The sequence below is a fragment of the Staurois parvus genome, unplaced genomic scaffold, assembly GCF_062004578.1.
Source record: "Staurois parvus isolate SC_StPar_1 unplaced genomic scaffold, SC_StPar_1.0 ptg000040l, whole genome shotgun sequence".
Classification (NCBI taxonomy): domain Eukaryota; kingdom Metazoa; phylum Chordata; class Amphibia; order Anura; family Ranidae; genus Staurois; species Staurois parvus.
Genome location: NW_028317836.1, coordinates 433,024 through 455,343, shown reverse-complemented (window position 1 = coordinate 455,343; position 22,320 = coordinate 433,024). Strand labels below are relative to the sequence as shown.

Sequence of the window (22,320 nt, the reverse complement as noted above, 5' to 3'; positions counted from 1 at the left end):
GTCGCCCGGCCTATAGCCGTTTGGCGGCCGCAAAAATGCTGCAGCTTTCCGGGTGCACGCCATTTGGCGTGCTCCCGCACATGCGCAGTTCGCGCGGCTGCACGATCTGTCACCGGCCATGTACCTCGGACACGGCCGATGACAGATCTGAGTACCGGCCCCCGTTGCCGATACCATGTGCCAATCACAGCAGGTCACATGACAGTTGTATACAATGGTTGGCTTCATTCATGCCATCCATTGTATTCTAGTACCTAGCTATGAATGGTCACAGCAGGTCACATGCACATGTCATGTGATTAGCTGTGGCCAAATCACAGCTACACACAGAAAAAAAAAAAACCCTGAATGAATCGATGTCATTCAGGTAAATGCTTGCTTATAACAAAGTAATTCTTTGCTATAAGCAAATTGTGTAAAAAAAAAAAATACTGATCACTTCCCCAAAGTAGTACAATGTTACTATGGTAACACTGTACTTCTTTGGTCATAGTAAAATATGAAGAAATATATTAAAAATGTAATAAATTTAAAATAATAAAAAAAATATATATATTTTTTTTTTCATACTGTCACCAGTCAGTGTCCCTGATCACCGCCATGCCAGTTATATGATGATGTACTGCACTGGTGACAGTATGTAAAAAAAAAAAAAAATGAAAATACATTTTTTAAATTTTTTCATTTTTCGAAAAATTATGACAAAAATACAACTTCAAAAAACTCGCCATTCCTCTTATGAAGTACGTCAGACTGTCTACTCTGCAAAAAGGGGTCATTTGGGGATATCTGTACTGTCCTGACATTTGGGGGATATCTGTACCGTCCTGACATTTGGGGGATATCTGTACCGTCCTGACATTTGGGGGATATCCGTACCGTTCTGACATTTGGGGGGATATCCGTACCGTCCTGACATTTTGGGGGATATCTGTACCGTCCTGACATTTGGGGGATATCTGTACCGTCCCGACACTTGGGGGGATATCTGTACCGTCCTGACATTTGGGGGATCTCTGTCCCGTCCCGACATTTGGGGGATCTCTGTACCGTCCTGACATTTGGGGGATCTCTGTCCCGTCCCGACATTTGGGGGATATCTGTACTGTCCTGACATTTGGGGGATATCTGTACTGTCCTGACATTTGGGGGATATCTGTACTGTCCTGACATTTGGGGGATATCTGTACCGTCCTGACATTTGGGGGATATCTGTCCTGTCCTGACATTTGGGGGATATCTGTACTGTTCTGACATTCTTGGACCTCAAGAAATTAGATTGGCTGTCAGTACTTCAGGATTGATCAATATTCAGATCTATACCATAGTTTGTGAACTCTATAACTTTCCTACAAACTAAATAATACATCCTAATTTGGGTTATTTTCACCAAAGACATGTAGCAGAATACATCTCGGCCTAAATTTATGAAGAACAATTATTTATTTCTAAACTTTTATAACAGAAACAAAGAAAAACGTTTTTTTTTTTCAAAATTTTTGGTCTTTTTTTGTTAATTTAGCAAAAAATAAAAACCCCAGCGGTGATTAAATACCACCAAAAGAAAGCTCTAGTTGTGTGAAGAAAATGATAAAATGTTAGTTTGGGTACAATGTTGTATGACCGCGCAATTGTCATTCAAAGTGTGAGAGCGCTGAAACGTGAAAAGTGGCCTGGGCATGAAGGTGTAAAATTGGCCGGTATTGAAGTGGTTAAATACTGTAAAGGCTGGTGTGCCGTCTCAATAATGATTCTCTCTCCTTGAATGTAACTGCGGAAATTCTGTAAGGCCCACACGGTGGCTAATAGAGCTTTTCGCAGTCACTGAATTTCACTTCTACCGGGGACAGTGTTTTACTGGCATAGGCAATCACCTTACTGACATCATCTTGTTTTTGGTAAAGAACGGAACTCATACTTACCTGCGTGAACCCTGTCTCTATATAGAAGTTTTTACCTCCCTCTGGATACACGAGACATGGGGTCTGTGTGAGACGTTCCTTCAACTCCTTCATGGCGTCTTCCTGTTTCTTACCCCGCGACCATTCCACATCTTTCTTCAGTAGGTGAAGCAGCGGCTTGCTTATCTCGGCGTAATTATCGATGAAGTTACACGAGTAATTTACCATACCTAGGAATGATCTCAATTCTTTAAGGTTAGTAGGGACTTTACAGTTTAGAACCACCTCAACCTTCTTCTTTTGTGGGTTCAACCCTTCAGCGGTCACTTCGTGGCCTAGGAAATTTACCTTTGTGCGACACCATTGGCTTTTTGTAAGGATAGTTTAACCCCTGCTGCTTTTAGTTGGCCCAAAATGTGTCAAAGTTCCGTAATATGCTTGGCCATATCAGGACTTTTGATCAGGATATCGTCCACATATGCCAACGTCCCCCTTTCGAGGGCATCTGGCATGACCTTGTGCATAAACACAGCAAATTCATGTCCGGAATTTATAAATCCGAAAGGCATCCGCACCCAACAGTACTGTCAGTTGGCATAACTGAAAGCCAGTTTGTATTGGACTTCCTCACTCACCTTGATGGTCCAATATCCCTGTGCACAGTCCAAGGCTGTAAAAACTTGGGATCCTTGGAGCTGGGCTAGACACTGGTCTATGTATGGGACAGGCCATCCTGACATGTAAACACGCTTGTTTAGCTGACGGAGGTCAGCGCACAACCGCCATTGTCCGTTGGGTTATAAAATCCCCAGGATCGGGTGGTTATAGGAGCTGTGGATGGACTTAATTATACCCCTTTCATGTAACTTCCTGATAATCTCAGCTAGAGATTCATAGGAAGCTAATGGTAACCTATACTGTCTTACGAATACTGGTGGGGCATCTGGATCTGTTTGGATCCTAGCAATGTGTAGGTCAGTAGTCCCACAATCGTAAGAATCCTTGGCAAAGATCTCTTGGAATTCAAGGAGAAGCTCTTGGAGCAACTGTCGGTCGAGATCATTGGACCACGCATCGGGGAGGGCTACCATCTCTTCGACTAACTCCTTGAATCCAGGAAAGCTTTCCGGCTGTCCTATCTCATATGCCTCTTCAAGTTTTGTGGTGAGGTCATTGGGCATATGATGTGTGTTCTCCTGCCATCCAGGTTCCTTGGGGTACTCCTTGTTCTTTGGTTGATCAAAGACAATTGATGTCTCTTCAATTCTACAGGTACCATCTTTAGAATCGAAGGGATACATGGACTCTACTGTGAGGATACCCTCTGGTAATGAATGGAACGATTGTTCAATTAATTGTTCCTCCGATAAATATTCATCGGGGATGAGTCCAATCACCTGGTTAGTGACTCCAAAAGTGTAATATTCGGTCTCTACCGCTAGACCAGTGTTTCTCAACTCCAGTCCTCATGGACCCCCAACAGGTCATGTTTTCAGGATTTCCCTCAGATGAAACAGCTGTGGTAATTACTAAGGCAGTGAAACTGATCAAATCACCTATGCAAAATAATGGAAATCCTGAAAACATGACCTGTTGGGGGTCCATGAGGACTGGAGTTGAGAAACACTGCGCTAGACCAATAAGGGTCTCTTTGGGTAAGACGATGTCCTGATTGGACAGATTATGTATGTAAATGTACATCGGGGACTGATATGTGTTGACTAGGGGCGTGTGTGTGATGTTTAGTCCCTCCCCCTGCATTTTATGGGAGAGGCATACTAATGCATCTAACCCCTTCAGTTTATGTCCATTTTTAACTTGGATGGGGAGTGTGACGAATTGTCCCTGTGTGATACCATTTTGCCCTTTTCTGTTCTGGTTTTCTCCCCTTTGTAAAGCTGGACATGTTTCACAGACATTCTACACTGTTTAGGGAAATGTGACCTTTCACTTCTATAGAGTTCCTAGGTATTGTTGTATTGTAGGGTTTGTTGTGGGTGGGGAAAACCTGGTGCCAGGCTGTCTGGTGGGGGTGAAGTTGTATATACTGAGCTGTGTTTAATAAAGATTCATTCAGTTTTCACCCTACACGAAGTTCAGACTTGTGTTTTTAGCTATAATACCTGCCTTGGGAGAGTGCTGGAAGACTTGCTGGAAATGAGGACCATTGGGTGAGACGCACTGCTCCGCACGAGGAAGCCCAGGCGGAACGGTTCCACCACAGGGAGTATGAAATTATTTATGCCCTTAGGAATTGTAATCCTCTGGCCTACCTGGACTTCAACAGCATAAGGCATCTGTTGCTGGGATTTTAATGCTAAATCCAGATTTTGGTGTCTTTCGGGGTCCCCCTTTAGTCGACTCCATAGGCAGTCATTAATTAGGTCGACTTGCGTTGCAAAGCGATGTAACACATCATTGCCAAAATAAATTTTAGTCTGGGGATTATCCAAGACTAGGAACACATGGGTGGCTGTCTTATTCCCTATAGTGACGTGTAAGAGACACCTAGCTATTGAATTATAATCATCACAATCATCAATGGAGTCTGAAATCCAATGACGCTGAGGTGTGGAGAAACGGATCATTTCTGTCTCGGTCAGGTGTTTGATCAGCCCATGGCTTACAAAGCTGTGTTCCTGTCTCAGATCTAGTTTGACATATTTTGACCTATTAAGGCCGTTTATCTGGATAGGGATGAACAAGTCGCTGTTAACCCTTTCAATACCGGTCAAGAATTGGGCGTAATTCCCCCTTTCCTTGGTTTTCCTCCTGATGAAAAGATCTAGTAAGGATATCATCTTGGAGGGAAATATCTTTTATTTTATTTTGGGGAATTTTAAAAATGTGATCCTCATCTCTTCTGATAGGGTTATGGTCATTGAAAGGTTGTCGCTAGCCCCTGGCTATCTGTCTTGATCAGTCTGCTGAAGGTATGGACGTCCAGAAGACTGACTTCACCTAAGTAACAGACAAGTGCACAGAGTGATAGGTGAAATCAATCTACATTTTTTATTAGCGGGAAGAGGATTAATATAACAAAAAAAATAGGTGGGGGGCACAAAGTATCTGGGAAAAACGTAATTCTCAGTAATTGATTGGCTGAATACAAATACAAACATTTACGTCAATCCTGAATAATGATGAGAAGCAAAATGTAACTTTCCCAGGAATAAGGAATGTCTATAATATTACAAAACACTTATCTGCTACATACAATAGAATCTGGCTAGATACTTTTCAAGGCTGTGAACATGATCTTTCTCAGGCATTGTAATCAGTTATAAGTAACAAACAATTATTTTCTCATGGGACAGAAATATTTGACATTTAATTGTATCATAACAGAAACAGGTGCTGTTAATACAAAGAAATAATTGGATATTATCACCGCCTCTACCAAGGAGAAGCTAAGATAAAAGATAGAAGAATATTGTGAGTGCAGTTCTGTAATACATAACTGACAGCATATTTTCATTACCTCACTCTGGGTATAATACAAAACAATTACCGTATTTTCCGGCGTATAAGACGACCCCCTACTTTTCCTGTTAAAATATAGGGTTTGAGCTATACTCGCCGTATAAGACTACCCCTCTTCCAACGCACACCAAATAAAAATGAAAAACATCAGATTTGATTTCAATATGGTATGCTATTTCAGTATGGTATTCCAATGATGGGGTGCTATTCCTCCCACTGACACCAATGATGGGGTGCTATTCCTCCCACTGACACCAATGATGGGGCACGATTCCTCCCGCTGACACCAATGATAGGGCACTATTCCTCCCACTGATACCAATGATGGGGCACTATTCCTCCCACTGACACCAATGATGGGGCACTATTCCTCCCACTGACACCAATGATGGGACACTATTCCTCCCACTGACACCAATGATGGGGCACTATTCCTCCCACTGACACCAATGATGGGGCACTATTCCTCCCAATGATGGGGCACTATTCCTCCCACTGACACCAATGATGGTGCCCCATCATTAGTCTCAGTGTGTGAGGAATAGTGTCCCATCATTAGTGTTAGTGGGAGGAATAGTGCCCCATCATTAGTCAGTGGGAGGAATAGTGCTCCATCATTGGTGTCAGTGGGAGGAACAGCACCCCATCATTGGTGTCAGTGGGGGGAATAGTGCCCCATCGTTGGTGTCAGTGGGAGGAATAGTGCCCCATCGTTGGTGTCAGTGGGGGGAATAGTGCCCCATCGTTGGTGTCAGTGGGGGGAATAGTGCCCCATCGTTGGTGTCAGTGGGGGGAATAGTGCCCCATCGTTGGTGTCAGTGGGGGGGAATAGTGCCCCATCGTTGGTGTCAGTGGGGGGAATAGCGATCCATCGTTTGTGTCAGTGGGAGGAATAGTGCCCCATCATTGGTGTCAGTGGGAGGAATAGTGCCCCATCGTTGGTGTCATTGGGGGGAATAGCACCCCATCGTTGGTGTCATTGGGGGGAATAGCACCCCATCGTTGGTGTCAGTGGGGAGGAGGAATAGTGCCCCATCGTTGGTGTCAGTGGGGGAGGAACAGTGCCTCATCGTTGGTGTCAGTGGGGGAGGAGGAATAGTGCCCCATCGTTAGTGTCAGTGGGGGAGAGGAGTGGCTGCTCCTTCTTTCCGTTCGGCTGCTCAATTTTCGCGGGGCCACTCAGCTCCGCCTCCTCGCCGGTGATTGGTCGCCTGTGTGCCTTTCCAGTGCTGGCGTGACCATCGAGCCGCCAAACTGAAAGAAGGAGCAGCCGCGCTTCCTGGACCGGATCGTCGTGGGACCGGGACCAGAGCCAGGTAAGGTACAGCAGCCCCTCTGCCCTGAACTTAGTGTCCGTTGGAGGAGGAGGGGGGGTGGCACCGCACAGCCCCGCCCCTCAAAGTGCCGCCCTGACACCGGCTCGCCGTATAAGACGACCCCCGACTTTTCATCAGATTTTTATGGGTTGAAAAGTCGTCTTATACGCCGGAAAATATGGTAATCAACATGGAATATAAAATGGAGTGGGGAAAAACAAAATGACAGACCAAAAAGACATACATTTCCCTTCAGTCATCAGGTTGGATAACTGTGACATCAGGAAGTTGGCTATTCCTGAAATGGATTACCAAGGAACCAGGCCTTTCTTCCACCAGGTGGCAGTGTTGCCGGGACTGGGGAGTTGTAAGTTTCCCATATTTAATCGGGGTATTTACCTGTGACCACAGTACGTGGTTCACACAGTCAACTATTGTGTTCAGCCTTTTTAGGACGTCTGTCACGATATAAGGTCAGGTTCAGAGACCAGTTGCTACAGCAGTTGTAAGGCTTACCTGAAACCAGCAGGATTGGTACACCAGCGGCCCACCCTGGGAATGACGCAGGCTCACCTGAGGTGCGGGGTCTAAGCATCCACCGGTCTTCCCCAGAGCTCCTAATGGTGGAGATGGATTTGGCTGCGTGTGAATGCCAGGTCGCAGATCTCAGGATCACCCCACCAGGGAATGAGTAGGCTGGAAACCAAAAGCGGATCAAACAGTTCAGGGATCAAACAGAAGCGGAGTCAGTCACAAGCCAAGGGTCGGTCACCAATGGTAGTAGATAGGATGAGGCAAAATCGTAGTCAGTCACAAGCCAAAGGTCGGTAACGTAGATGAAGACAGCAGCAGGAACAGCAAGTGGGATATTGGCTGGAAGGGCACAATAATCTGGCAAGGAGGAAGTGTATGCACATGGCTTTTATAAGGAAGTTCATGGGAGGAGCAAGGAGTTCAAGGTTCAAGAGAAATCAAGGCACAAGGCAGGATTATCCAAGAATTGTCAAGGGAGCTGTCCAGCATTCCAGATAGCTCAGTGAGAAGAGACATTGCCTCCCACTGCAGAAGGACCAGGTTCAATCCCAGGCTCTGACAACGTCCATCCCGATTATCATGTGGTGCTGGGAGATATTGGCAATGATAATGGGGTGTCTAAGTTCCCTATTACCCAGTTTAAGTCTAAGCCAGGCGGTACCCATGACCTGTAAAGGGTCTCCACCTACACCAATCAGTGAGCTGTCAAAGCTGTTACGTTTTGGCTTATTGGGCATGACATTCGCCACTCTATTAATGTTCCTGTGACATGATGGTAGCCTGGGATCCAGTGTCTATTAGGCCGACAATGGAAAGATCACTGGCATCCTGCACTGTGGCATAATATCTCCCATCAGATTCAGTCAGCTCACACATGAAATTGGTGTGGTTGAAGATCTGTGGGCCCTTCAATGACATATGATTGGCTCTTATCTCACCGCATGTTGCAGACACATCACCCTTATCCTCCCTGGTGGGATTCTCGGACGGTTTCAACACAGAAGCACAACTAGAAGTTGGTGCTCCGTCTGGCTTGTCAATCCCGATGACTTCCAACGCCGTGTCTATATTAGGGGAAATAGATGGAGACTGAAAAACAGAAGAGGAATTCATAACCAACAACTGGTCCCCCTTTACCTGAGAACTAGATTCTCCATTAGTGGGCATGTCAAGGACGGGACACACATATCCTGTCGTCTCATTCAGTGTTCTTCCCTGTTGGGTTAAGGCTTGGTTACTTATCAATTCTGGGACCCTTGGTTGGTCACAGAAGCTGCTCCTAAAAAAGGATTGGAAGAATGATTAGTGACAAGCCTGTCCATTTGTTCAGCCATTTTCCTGATCTGCGCCTCTATTTGCTCAATGTGCTTAGAGGAGGCATTCTGGGGATTCTCCCTTTTCCTGTACTTGCGGTTGTACTGCGGACGGGATTGGTTAGGAGACTGAGAGTCAGAACTGCTGCTCCGGTCCCGACACCATGGCCTTGCTCCCTGAGGTTTCTGGTTCTCCCTGTAATTGAGGGGAACCTGGGGTACTGTATCCACCCTTTGAGCTTGAGGGTGTTCCTGGTGTTGAGGGAATCTTTGGAAGTCAGGGTTCCTATTAAAATTGAGGTTCCTATTAAAATTGTTGTTTCTATAAATATTTCTCTGTTGGTCTTGGCGAGGATCGTAGAACCTCCGAGGATACCATTGACCCCTTTGGTTCTCATCACTATACTGGGCATTTTCATACCTTTTATTCTTTTCACTTCCACTACCGTAATTCCTTGGCTCTTGTCTATCCTTCCTCACCCACTGGGTTTGAGGTGCAAAGCTATGGGCCTCCTTCACTTGCTGGGTTTGAGGTGCAAATCTAGGGGAACCATTGGATTTACCCCCCACGGACAACTTCAGCATAAGATTTCTTCTCCACCTGCAAATTTAGATTTGGAGGGGAAACTGTAGTGGCTGCCACTATCTTGGGACTATTCTTGGGCTTTCTTTTTATCCCGCCCTCACTGGACTGTTGGATCGAGAACAAATAGTCACTTTCTCTCACCAACCAATTAAGAGAGTGTCCCTTTCTGTAATCCTGAGCAAGTCCCAGGTAATGCTTCATAAAATAGAGTCTTGAATTCTGGTTGGTCAGGATTGGGATCCTTCTCAGCGAGGAAATATGCATTTCTGAGGACGGCCAGAAATTCTGCAGGGCTTTGGTTAGGACCACACTTTAAATTGTAGGCCGCAGCCTAGGCAGAGGTAACAGTTCTATAAGGCCCAAATTCCATGTGGCACCTATGTTTTACTTCTCTCCAGGACTGATTGGAGAAGGCCTTCAAAGTATCAAAGAATTGTCGGTATTTCTCTTCAAACACCCATGGCAATAATTCAATTTTGATGCGGTCATCCCTAATGCCCAGAATTTCTAAGGTTTGTTCATATGTTTCCATATGTTCAGTAATCTCTAGGGACCCTTTCTTGGTGAAAATAGGAACGGTGTCTTTCAAAAACCTAATGACCTTCGGGGTGTCATATCTTTTGAATGACCCCCGGGATTTCCCTTCCTGCCTATATGAAGCCTCGTATTCTTCCTCTGCACGCTCTGGGGTATATCTTGGGAGCCTAGGGGGGGACCTATATTCCGTCTCTGCCTCACTATCAGGTACTTCACTGTGATACAGGTATTCCGTTCATCAGCCTCCTGCTTAGCTGGGTTGGTCCGGTTCCGGACCCCAGCATTTATTTGGGCAGTTAACCTGACAATCTGCTCCTCCAGTGCTTTCTGCTCAGATCTTACAAAAGCAAGTTCTGATTGGTCATGCTTATCCCCGGGATGAACTTTAATTTCAACAGGAGATATCCTTCCTGATATAAAGAATTCCACTTCTTGTTTTAAATCTTGGTATTTCTTTTTAAACTGTTTTAGTTCCTGAAAACTTTCCTCATATAAACCCTGAGCACATTGAATGTCTCTGACCAAGCCAGCTTGATGTTCCTTGGATTCGTCTAGACGACCACATGTATGGTCAAGCTTCTCCCTCAAAGACTCAATTTCCTGATCTCTGTCTTTCAGAAGGTGACGGGGTCCTGGCAAGTCCTCCCTTAAAGCTGGCGTTTGCTGGGCGGCTTCACTGCTCAGAAACCATAACATGGGCCATGCTTCTAGGAGACGTCTGTCACGGCTTTTATTATTTTCTGCTTCAGAAAATGCGAATAACAACCTGACAACACGACCTTCTGATTAAACAGGTCCTCATATGTGCTCTGAGCTGGGACCTTCTCTTCTGCTAATTCCTCAATGCCGTCCCTTCTCCTACTAATTCCTCAATGCCGTCCCTTCTCTTCTCCTACTAATTCCTCAATGCCGTCCCTTCTCTTCTGCTAATTCCTCAATGCCGTCCCTTCTCTTCTCCTACTAATTCCTCAATGCCGTCCCTTCTCTTCTACTACTAATTCCTCAATGCCGTCCCTTCTCTTCTGCTACTAATTCCTCAATGCCGTCCCTTCTCTTCTGCTACTAATTCCTCAATGCCGTCCCTTCTCTTCTACCACTAATTCCTCAATGCCGTCCCTTCTCTTCTACTACTAATTCCTCAATGCCGTCCCTTCTCTTCTACTACTAATTCCTCAATGCCGTCCCTTCTCTTCTACTACTAATTCCTCAATGCCGTCCCTTCTCTTCTACTACTAATTCCTCAATGCCGTCCCTTCTCTTCTACTACTAATTCCTCAATGCCGTCCCTTCTCTTCTACTACCAATTCCTCAATGCCGTCCCTTCTCTTCTACTACTAATTCCTCAATGCCGTCCCTTCTCTTCTACTACTAATTCCTCAATGCCGTCCCTTCTCTTCTACTACTAATTCCTCAATGCCGTCCCTTCTCTTCTACTACTAATTCCTCAATGCCGTCCCTTCTCTTCTACTACTAATTCCTCAATGCCGTCCCTTCTCTTCTGCTACTAATTCCTCAATGCCGTCCCTTCTCTTCTACTACCAATTCCTCAATGCCGTCCCTTCTCTTCTACTACTAATTCCTCAATGCCGTCCCTTCTCTTCTACTACTAATTCCTCAATGCCGTCCCTTCTCTTCTGCTACTCATTCCTCAATGCCGTCCCTTCTCTTCTACTACTAATTCCTCAATGCCGTCCCTTCTCTTCTACTACTAATTCCTCAATGCCGTCCCTTCTCTTCTGCTACTAATTCCTCAATGCCGTCCCTTCTCTTCTGCTACTAATTCCTCAATGCCGTCCCTTCTCTTCTACTACTAATTCCTCAATGCCGTCCCTTCTCTTCTGCTACTAATTCCTCAATGACGTCCCTTCTCTTCTGCTACTAATTCCTCAATGCCGTCCCTTCTCTTCTACTACTAATTCCTCAATGCCGTCCCTTCTCTTCTACTACTAATTCCTCAATGCCGTCCCTTCTCTTCCGCTACTAATTCCTCAATGCCGTCCCTTCTCTTCCACTACTAATTCCTCAATGTCGTCCCTTCTCTTCTACTACTAATTCCTCAATGCCGTCCCTTCTCTTCTGCTACTAATTCCTCAATGCCGTCCCTTCTCTTCTACTAATTCCTCAATGCCGTCCCTTCTCTTCCACTACTAATTCCTCAATGCCGTCCCTTCTCTTCTACTACTAATTCCTCAATGCCGTCCCTTCTCTTCTCCTACTAATTCCTCAATGTCGTCCCTTCTCTTCTCCTACTAATTCCTCAATGCCGTCCCTTCTCTTCTCCTACTAATTCCTCAATGTCGTCCCTTCTCTTCTACTACTAATTCCTCAATGCCGTCCCTTCTCTTCTGCTACTAATTCCTCAATGCCGTCCCTTCTCTTCTGCTACTAATTCCTCAATGCCGTCCCTTCTCTTCTACTACTAATTCCTCAATGCCGTCCCTTCTCTTCTACTACTAATTCCTCAATGCCGTCCCTTCTCTTCTACTACTAATTCCTCAATGCCGTCCCTTCTCTTCTGCTACTAATTCCTCAATGCCGTCCCTTCTCTTCTACTAATTCCTCAATGCCGTCCCTTCTCTTCCACTACTAATTCCTCAATGCCGTCCCTTCTCTTCTCCTACTAATTCCTCAATGTCGTCCCTTCTCTTCTACTACTAATTCCTCAATGCCGTCCCTTCTCTTCTGCTACTAATTCCTCAATGCCGTCCCTTCTCTTCTGCTACTAATTCCTCAATGCCGTCCCTTCTCTTCTACTACTAATTCCTCAATGCCGTCCCTTCTCTTCTACTACTAATTCCTCAATGCCGTCCCTTCTCTTCTACTACTAATTCCTCAATGCCGTCCCTTCTCTTCTGCTACTAATTCCTCAATGCCGTCCCTTCTCTTCTACTACTAATTCCTCAATGCCGTCCCTTCTCTTCTGCTACTAATTCCTCAATGCCGTCCCTTCTCTTCTACTACTAATTCCTCAATGCCGTCCCTTCTCTTCTACTACTAATTCCTCAATGCCGTCCCTTCTCTTCTACTACTAATTCCTCAATGCCGTCCCTTCTCTTCTACTACTAATTCCTCAATGCCGTCCCTTCTCTTCTACTACTAATTCCTCAATGCCGTCCCTTCTCTTCTACTACTAATTCCTCAATGCCGTCCCTTCTCTTCTACTACTATATCCTCAATGCCGTCCCTTCTCTTCTACTACTAATTCCTCAATGCCGTCCCTTCTCTTCTGCTACTAATTCCTCAATGCCGTCCCTTCTCTTCTACTACTAATTCCTCAATGCCGTCCCTTCTCTTCTGCTACTAATTCCTCAATGCCGTCCCTTCTCTTCTACTACTAATTCCTCAATGCCGTCCCTTCTCTTCCACTACTAATTCCTCAATGCCGTCCCTTCTCTTCTACTACTAATTCCTCAATGCCGTCCCTTCTCTTCCGCTACTAATTCCTCAATGCCGTCCCTTCTCTTCCGCTACTAATTCCTCAATGCCGTCCCTTCTCTTCTACTACTAATTCCTCAATGCCGTCCCTTCTCTTCTACTACTAATTCCTCAATGCCGTCCCTTCTCTTCTACTACTAATTCCTCAATGCCGTCCCTTCTCTTCTACTACTAATTCCTCAATGACGTCCCTTCTCTTCTACTACTAATTCCTCAATGCCGTCCCTTCTCTTCTACTACTAATTCCTCAATGCCGTCCCTTCTCTTCTACTACTAATTCCTCAATGCCGTCCCTTCTCTTCTGCTACTAATTCCTCAATGCCGTCCCTTCTCTTCTACTACTAATTCCTCAATGCCGTCCCTTCTCTTCTGCTACTAATTCCTCAATGCTGTCCCCTAAATCCAATCTTTGGCGTAGATAATCTATTAGCGCACATTCTGTATACCTTCGCCAAGTATCGTGGGATTTTCTAGCTCTCTTAGGAGTTTCCTCCTCACCATTCTGAACGTCTCCCTTTTCCTCGCTATGCTTGGAAGAGGCGGATCCGCGGTTACTGGATGCCATTTTTATACAGAATATATTTTTGACAATGTGTACAAGTATACAATCACCGGTGCGTTTTGTATTATGGTGCGATTTCTTTGTATCTCAGCAGTGCCTCCAAATTGATCCTGTGGTGGTTTATGTAAGAATTTATTCTAAGTACGTAGGACGTGTCCTCTCCCTTAAATATCGTAGTGCCTCCAGCCATTAAAATACGGCAAATATTTAATGAACCAATAATTTGGACACCTTAATAATATACCTGAGTCCTTTTCACCAATATGATTTCGTACCATAGAAACAAAATTGCCTTTTTGATAAATAAATTTATGTACAAAATGTATATGTATATTAACCCTATGCCTACTGGGCACTTATACCCCCTTATTTACCAGGCCAATTTTCAGCTTTAAGTGCTGCCGCACTTTGATTGACAATTGCGCGGTCATGCAACATTGTACCCATATGAAATTTTGATCATTTTTTTCTCAAAAATTGAGCTTTCTTTTGGTGGTATTTAATCGCCACTGGGCGCTTTACTTTTTGCGCTATAAATAAAAAAATTGCAAAAAATTTGAAAAAAAAAAAAAGTTTCTTTGTTTCTATTATAAAATTTTTCAAACAGGTATTTTTTCTCCTTCACTGATGTGCGTTGATGAGGCAGCACTGATGGGCACTGATAGGCGGCACTGATGGGCACTGATAGGCAGCACTAAAGGGCACTGATAGGCAGTATTAATGAGGTGGCATGGATAGGCGGCACTGATAGGCAGCACTAATGAGGTGTCACGGATAGGCGGCACTAATATGCAGCACTGATAGGTGACACTGATGATGGGTACTGATAGACGGCACTGACTGGCATCACTGCTGGACACTGACTGGCACAACCGCTGGGCACTGACTGGTGGCACTGACTAGCAGCACTGCTGGGCTGCACTGGTGGGTGGCACTGGTGGGCAGCACTGGTGTGTGGGCACAGGTGGGTGGCACTGCTGGGCACAGGTGTGTGACGCTGCAGAGTGGCACAGGTGGGTGCACTGCTGGGCACAGGTGGGTGATCTGCTGGGCACAGGTGGGCGGAGCTAGTGGGCGCACTGCTGGGCACAGGTGGGCGGAACTTGTGGGTGGCACTGCTGGGCACCGATCATCAGGGCACTGATCATCAGTGCTCTGATGATCGGTGCCGATCCCCGCTCTGACAACTGCCGGTTCTCGGCAGTACTTTCCTCACGATCTGACAGCGTTAGGAAAGTGCAGCTGAGAACCGGCACTTGCATTTCCCTGTGATCAGCGTGTCATTGGACACCGCTGATCACGTGGTAAAAGGCCGCTGTGATTGGCCTTTTACCACATCACGTGATCAGCTGTGTCCGTAGGACACAGCGATCACGGAGATCACCGGGTGCGCGCCCCCTGGGGCGCGCAGGAGAGTGCGTTCTGGGAGGACGTCATATGACGTCCACCCAGAACTGGCCGGCCGCAGTGCAGCCGTCATTTGGCTATCTGCGGTCGGCAACTAGTTAATAGAAACGCAGAATCCTGGTGCGTAATGTATACTTGTACATACAATCAGACATATGATCGGTAATTTCTATGTTATCACACAATAGATGATTACAGATGACGGGATATTTAGGAAAAACCAAATTTAGGTATAAGTTGTCACCTTTATAGTGCCTCAGAAATGATTTCTCATATTCCGTGGCCATAGGAATAGAAAGTATTCTGTGATAACTCGCACTACAACAAAACTACAAATCAGTAAATCTGCCATATATACTCTCAATACCAAATCAAACAATTATTAGTGATCATTACGTATGTATGACCTTAATATTCCTAAACACACAATAAATGTTATAATCTTAGAAAATTGGAAATAACCAAAGAAAATGATACTCTAGCAGTCTCAGCACTCCCAGAATCTTGAGTTTGATGTTTCCCCAGTGGGGTGCAGTTGGGCCTTCAAATGGTCCTGAAGATACAATGGCAGCTGGAAGTCCTTCAGCAAGATGGCCGCAGGTAACAAGTGAGGGATGGTGCAGTAGGTGTTAGTAATAGGATAGATGAGATATATATTGGACGTTGGAGGAGTCTTGATTGTAGTGTTTAGGGTAGAGTGTAGCTATAATGAGTAAAGTAGATCAGAAGGAGGAGTTCAGTCTAGTCCTGTGGTCGGCAAGCCGCGGCTCGCGAGCCACATGCGGCTCTTTACCCACTCTAATGCGGCTCTTCTGTGTGCCGGGCGCCTGCTCCCCTCCCTCCTCTCGGTCGGCCGCTCCCCTGCCTCCTCTCGGTTGGCCGCCCCAAAAGTCCGCGCGGACCTTTTAATCCGGCCCGCGGATGTGGCTGTCAGGATGTGTGTAGGCGGGGCAGCGTGCCGAACGTGAGGGGAGGGGAGCTAGGCTCCTCTCACAGTCTGCCCTGAAGACCCGAACGGCGCAGGAAGACAGCGAGAGGAACGCGCGGAACAAAGGTAAGTGAATTGACACGGGGGACTTGGCTTACTAGAAGGGGGGGGGGAATAGTACTGTGGGGGATGAAATACTATATGGGGGATGAAATACTATATGAGGGATGAAATACTATATGAGGGATGAATTACTATATGAGGGATGAATTACTATATGAGGGATGAATTACTATACGAGGGATGAAATACTATACGGGGGATGAATTACTATACGGGGGATGAAATACTATACGGGGGATGAAATACTATACGGGGGATGAATTACTATACGGGGGATGAATTACTATGGGGGATGAATTACTATATGGGGGATGAAATACTATACGGGGGATGAAATACTATACGAGGGATGAAATACTATACGGGGGATGAATTACTATACGGGGGATGAAATACTATACGGGGGATGAATTACTATACGGGGGATGAATTACTATGGGGGATGAATTACTATATGGGGGATGAATTACTATGGGGGATGAATTACACTATGGGGGATGAATTACTATGGGGGATGAATTACTATATGTGAGATGTATTTTCAGTTTTAAAAATGTGGCTCTCAAAATAAATTTCAATCATGGTTTTGGCGAGATTTGGCTCAGTTGAAAAAAAAGGTTGCCCACCACTGGTCTAGTCATATAAGATTTGAAGATTTGAAGTGTCTAAGTCTTGAAGTCCTTGAAGTGTTGAAGTCTGAGGTGTTTGGCACTTTTATACCATACAATCCTTTGTTTCAAGGGACCCTCCCACCAGGCTTGTTGATTGGCCGGTGGAGAAGTGTGCGTACCTAGAGACATTTCTCACCTGTCCACTGGGGACAGTCAGGTATCACAAATATTGGTGTCTTAATGATGAGTTATAATTTGATGGAAACCAAAATGTCTTTAGGTAACAAATATATACGTCCTATTCCAGTCTAGGTGATCTCACTACTAATTCTTGGACAAGGACCATACAAAGATGGAAATACATTCGCTTTCTCATTTCCCTGATATTTAATCTGTTTTGGAATAGCTGATTTCCTTTGGAAATGTACAATTGACCCCAATTCACAAATCTTCTTCTTCATCATTTCACACTTCATTGAGTGGGATGCAATACCTAACCTTCTGAAAGATATTTTCCCTTGATAAAGTGTTAGTAATCTGCCTTTTGATCATGTCTCTGTTGGTATCAAACTTTATATTTCCAATGTCCCGGCTCTCAGCGCAAGGGTCACATGACTGGGAAACCCTTTATTGACCTGCCCTATGGTGTAGGAATTGGGGGGAATAGACCAGACGGGAATTAATCCTCAGGATTCAATAGTTATTGTGACATTTCCAGGAGTCTGTTCATCACACTTTCCAAGGTATTGTGTGAGCTTTCAGACAATCAGGTTTGGTTCCCCACTTCCAGACCTCGTATATGTTCTCCTGCAGACCTCCCAGTAGTGGTGTGACCCCCTATAATGAAGTCTCCTGGCTTCTCATAGACAATGGGACTTGTTTACATGACATACACCTGCAAGGTCTTAGAATGACCACAATCGCATCCCACCGTTGTCTTTTCTGGGACTTTGTTTCATCACCTGTAGAAGGTCACATAGTGATCTTGGGTCGGGAACACATTCTTCCACTCATTGTGTGTGTGTGGTAATCTCTGGAAATATCCCATGAAATTCCCCCGAGAATGTTACCCCTGACAGTCAGCCGGGATTCACAATTTTGGGATAATATCATTTTCTTCATAACCATTCTCCCAAAAGTCACTACAGTAGGAGGTCAGAGGAGCCATTTCCTAGTTCCCTTGAGGGTGGAATTGTAAGCTCCTCAGAGACCAAGCTGCCTGATGTGGGCGGAGTCCTGGTTTGGGGGAACCAATCAGCTCCTGTCTAGTAATCCTCTTTGTCTTTGTATTTTAGTCCATGGCCGGGAGATGAGGAAAACCTCCGAGGATTGTCTCACTTTGTCTCCAGACTGGAAAGTAGAAGATGAGGACATCACACAGTATAGTCCAGGAGAAAACCCGGCTCCCTCCAATGTCCATCCGGCACCACCCAGTGTAGATAGACCATCGGATTCCTCGTATCCTGAGGAACCTCAGACTGTGCGGGACCGGGCCGGCCTTCCAACAGGGAAGAGGTTCTCCTGTCCTGAGTGCGGGAAATGTTTCCAATTTAAATCCAATCTTAATCAGCATATAAAATCTCACACGGGGGAGAAGTCGTATTCCTGCCCTGAGTGCGGGAAATGTTTCCAATATAAATCCCGTCTTAATGTGCATATAAGATGTCACACGGGAGAGAAGCCGTTTTCCTGTCCTGAGTGCGGGAAATGTTTTCAATATAAATCCCGTCTTAATGTGCATATCAGATCTCACACGGGAGAGAAGCCGTATTCCTGTCCTGAGTGCGGGAAATGTTTTCAATATAAATTCCATCTTAATAGGCATGAAAGAGCTCACATGGGAGAGAAGCCATATTCCTGTCCTGAGTGCGGGAAATGTTTCCAATATAAATCCCGTCTTAATAGGCATGAAAGAGCTCACACGGGAGAGAAGCCGTATTCCTGTCCTGAGTGCGGGAAATGTTTCCAATATAAATCCCGTCTTAATGTGCATATCAGATCTCACACGGGAGAGAAGCCGTATTCCTGTTCTGAGTGCGAGAAATGTTTCCAATATAAATCCAATCTTATTGAGCATATAAGATCTCACACGGGAGAGAAGCCGTATTCCTGTTCTGAGTGCGGGAAATGTTTTTCAAAGAAGTCCTATCATCACTCACATCAAAGATCTCACACGGGGGAGAAGCCGTATTCCTGTCCTGAGTGCGGGAAATGTTTTTCAAAGAAGTCCTATCTTCACTCGCATCAAAGATCTCACACGGGGGCGAAGCCGTATTTCTGTCTTGAGTGCGGGAAATGTTTTTCACAGAAGTCCCATCTTCACTCACATCAAAGATCTCACACGGGGGAGAAGCCGTATTCCTGTCTTGAGTGCGGAAAATGTTTCCAATATAAATCCAAACTTATTGAGCATATAAGATCTCACACGGGGGAGAAGCCGTATTCCTGTTCTGAGTGCGGGAAATGTTTTGTAGAAAAATCAACACTTATCATACATCAGAGGTCTCACAGAGGGGAGAAGCCACATTCCTGTCCTGAGTGTGGAAAATGTTTTTCAAAGAAGTCCTATCTTCACACACATCAAAGATCTCACACGGGGGAGAAGCCGTATTTCTGTCCTGAGTGCGAGAAATGTTTTTCAACGAAGTCCAATCTTCACAAACATCAGAGATCTCACACGGGGGAGAAGCCATGTTCCTGTCCTGAGTGCGGGAAATGTTTTTCAGCGAAGTCCTCTCTTTACAAACATCAAAGATCTCACACGGGGAAGAAGCCGTATTCCTGTCCTGAGTGCGGGAAATGTTTCCAATATAAATCCGATCTTAATATGCATGAAAGATCTCACACGGGGGAGAAGCCGTATTCCTGTTCTGAGTGCGGGAAATGTTTCCAATATAAATCTAAACTTAATGTGCATATAAGATCTCACACGGGGGAGAAGCCGTATTCCTGTTCTGAGTGCGGGAAATGTTTCCAATCAAAATCTAAACTTAATGTGCATAAAAGATCTCACACGGGGGAGAAGCCGCATTCCTGTTCTGAGTGCGGGAAATGTTTCCAATCTAAATCTAAACTAAATGTGCATATAAGATCTCACACGGGGGAGAAGCCGTATTCCTGTTCTGAGTGCGGGAAATGTTTTGTAGAAAAATCAATACTTATCAAACATCAGAGGTCTCACACAGGGGAGAAGCCATATTCCTGTCCTGAGTGCGGGAAATGTTTTGCAGGAAAATCAGCACTTATCATACATCAGATGTCTCACACAGGGGAGAAGCCACATTCCTGTCCTGAGTGCGGGAAATGTTTCCAATCTAAATCTCAACTTAATGTGCATAAAAGATCTCACACGGGGGAGAAGCCGTATTCCTGTTCTGAGTGCGGGAAATGTTTTGTAGCAAAATCAACACTTCTCATACATCACAGGTCTCACACGGGGGAGAAGCCATATTCCTGTCCTGACTGTGGGAAATGTTTTTCCTATAAGTTCTATCTTTCCAGACATCAGAGATCTCACACTGGAGAGAAGCCGTATTCCTGTCCTGAGTGCGGGAAATGTTTTTCACAGAATTCCTATCTTCACATGCATCAGAGGTATCACACGGAGGAGAAGCCACATTTTTGTCCTGAGTGCGGGAAATGTTTCCAATATAAATCTCAACTTAATGTGCATAAAAGATCTCACACGGGGGAGAAGCCGTATTCCTGTCCTGAGTGCGGGAAATGTTTTTCCTATAAGTTCTATCTTTCCACACATCAGAGATCTCACACGGGGGAGAAGCCACTTTCCTGTCCAGAGTGAGGGAAATGTTCCTCACTGAAGTCCTGTCTTCCTGTACATCAGGAATTATATTGTGGTAGACAGATCAGACCGGGGTTAGTCCTTATTGGGGGGCGGAATGGGGAAAGATGGGGGAGGGCTATGGCAGATGATAAGAAGGTTCCCATGTTACAAACAACCAGTGGAATTGGTACCATTTGTATGAGAATAAAAAAATACACAAAATCCATGTGAACAAGGTGTCAGTGAATGAAGGTGTCAATGAATGAAGGAGGTATCAGTGAATGAAGGAAGTATCAGTGATTGGACAAGGTGTCAGTGAATGAAGGAGGTGTCAGTGAATGAACAAGGTGTCAGTGAATGGAGGAGGTGTCAGTGAATGAAGGAGGTGTCAGTGAATGGAAGTGTTTGTTCCCCAATGCCAGAAGTCTGCCCAGCACAATAGGTGAGTTGGAAGGTTTGGTGAATGAAGAGAACTAGGATTGGATTGGTATTGCTGAATCTTGGCTTCATTCCTCACATGACTGGGCCATTCATATTCCTGGCTAGGTTCTCTTTCGGAGAGACGGGGGAAATAGGAAAGAGGGTGGAGTCAGTCTGTATTAGGAAAGGGGGTGGAGTCTGCCTGTAATAGGAAAGGGGGTGGAGTCTGTCTCTATGTGAGAAGTGATCTCAGCGAGTGTGAGAGGACCTAGGTGATGGAGAGTGTGATGAGGCTGAAGTATTATGGGTGGAGCTGCACTTGGGGGGCGGTACTACAAAGGTCATCATTGGAGTTTGTTATAGGCCTTCCAGTGTTAATGAGGAGGGGGAGACTCAGCTCCTCCCACAGATGGAAAGGACGGGGACAGTGATAATAATGGGGGATGTTAACTACCCGGAAACTGACTGGAGTAATAGGACTGCAGAAACAGTTAAAGGGCAAAAATGTATAAACCTACTACAGGACAATTGTATAGTTCAGTTCATAGAGGCCCCAACTAGGAATGATGCTCTGCTGGACCTGTGTCATAGAGGCCCCAACTAGGAATCATGCTCTGCTGGACCTGTGTCATAGAGGCCCCAACTAGGAATCATGCTCTGCTGGACCTGTGTCATAGAGGCCCCAGCTAGGAATGATGCTCTGCTGGACCTGGTCATAGAGGCCCCAGCTAGGAATGATGCTCTGCTGGACCTGTGTCATAGAGGCCCCAACTAGGAATGATGCTCTGCTGGACCTGTGTCATAGAGGCCCCAGCTAAGAATGATGCTCTGCTGGGCCTGTGTCATAGAGGCCCCAGCTAAGAATGATGCTCTGCTGGACCTGGTCATAGAGGCCCCAACTAGGAATGATGCTCTGCTGGACCTGACCTGCGTTATAGAGGCCCCAACTAGGAATGATGCTCTGCTGGACCTGGTCATAGAGACCCCAACTAGGAATGATGCTCTGCTGGACCTGTGTCATAGAGGCCCCAACTAGGAATCATGCTCTGCTGGACCTGGTCATAGAGGCCCCAACTAGGAATGATGCTCTGCTGGACCTGGTCATAGAGGCCCCAACTAGGAATCATGCTCTGCTGGACCTGTGTCATAGGGGCCCCAACTAGGAATGATGCTCTGCTTGACCTGTGTCATAGAGGCCCCAGCTAGGAATGATGCTCTGCTGGACCTGTGCCATAGAGGCCCCAGCTAGGATTCATGCTCTGCTGGACCTGTGTCATAGAGGCCCCAGCTAGGAATGATGCTCTGCTGGACCTGGTCATGAAGGCCCCAGCTAGGAATGATGCTCTGCTGGACCTGGTCATAGAGGCCCCAGCTAGGAAT

The 22,320-nt window shown here is 45.6% G+C and overlaps 1 protein-coding gene across 1 annotated transcript in view; it reads left to right on the top strand.

Annotated features, from left to right (window-relative positions):
* The window catches only part of LOC149470518 (uncharacterized), a 28,809-nt gene extending 8,058 nt beyond the window's left edge, over nucleotides 1-20,751 (top strand). Inside the window, 1 exon segment of the mRNA XM_089663063.1 lies at nucleotides 18,046-20,751. Within this exon segment, the coding sequence (XP_089519189.1) occupies nucleotides 18,046-20,751 (2,706 nt within the window).
* Nucleotides 20,752-22,320: the final 1,569 nt, after the last annotated feature.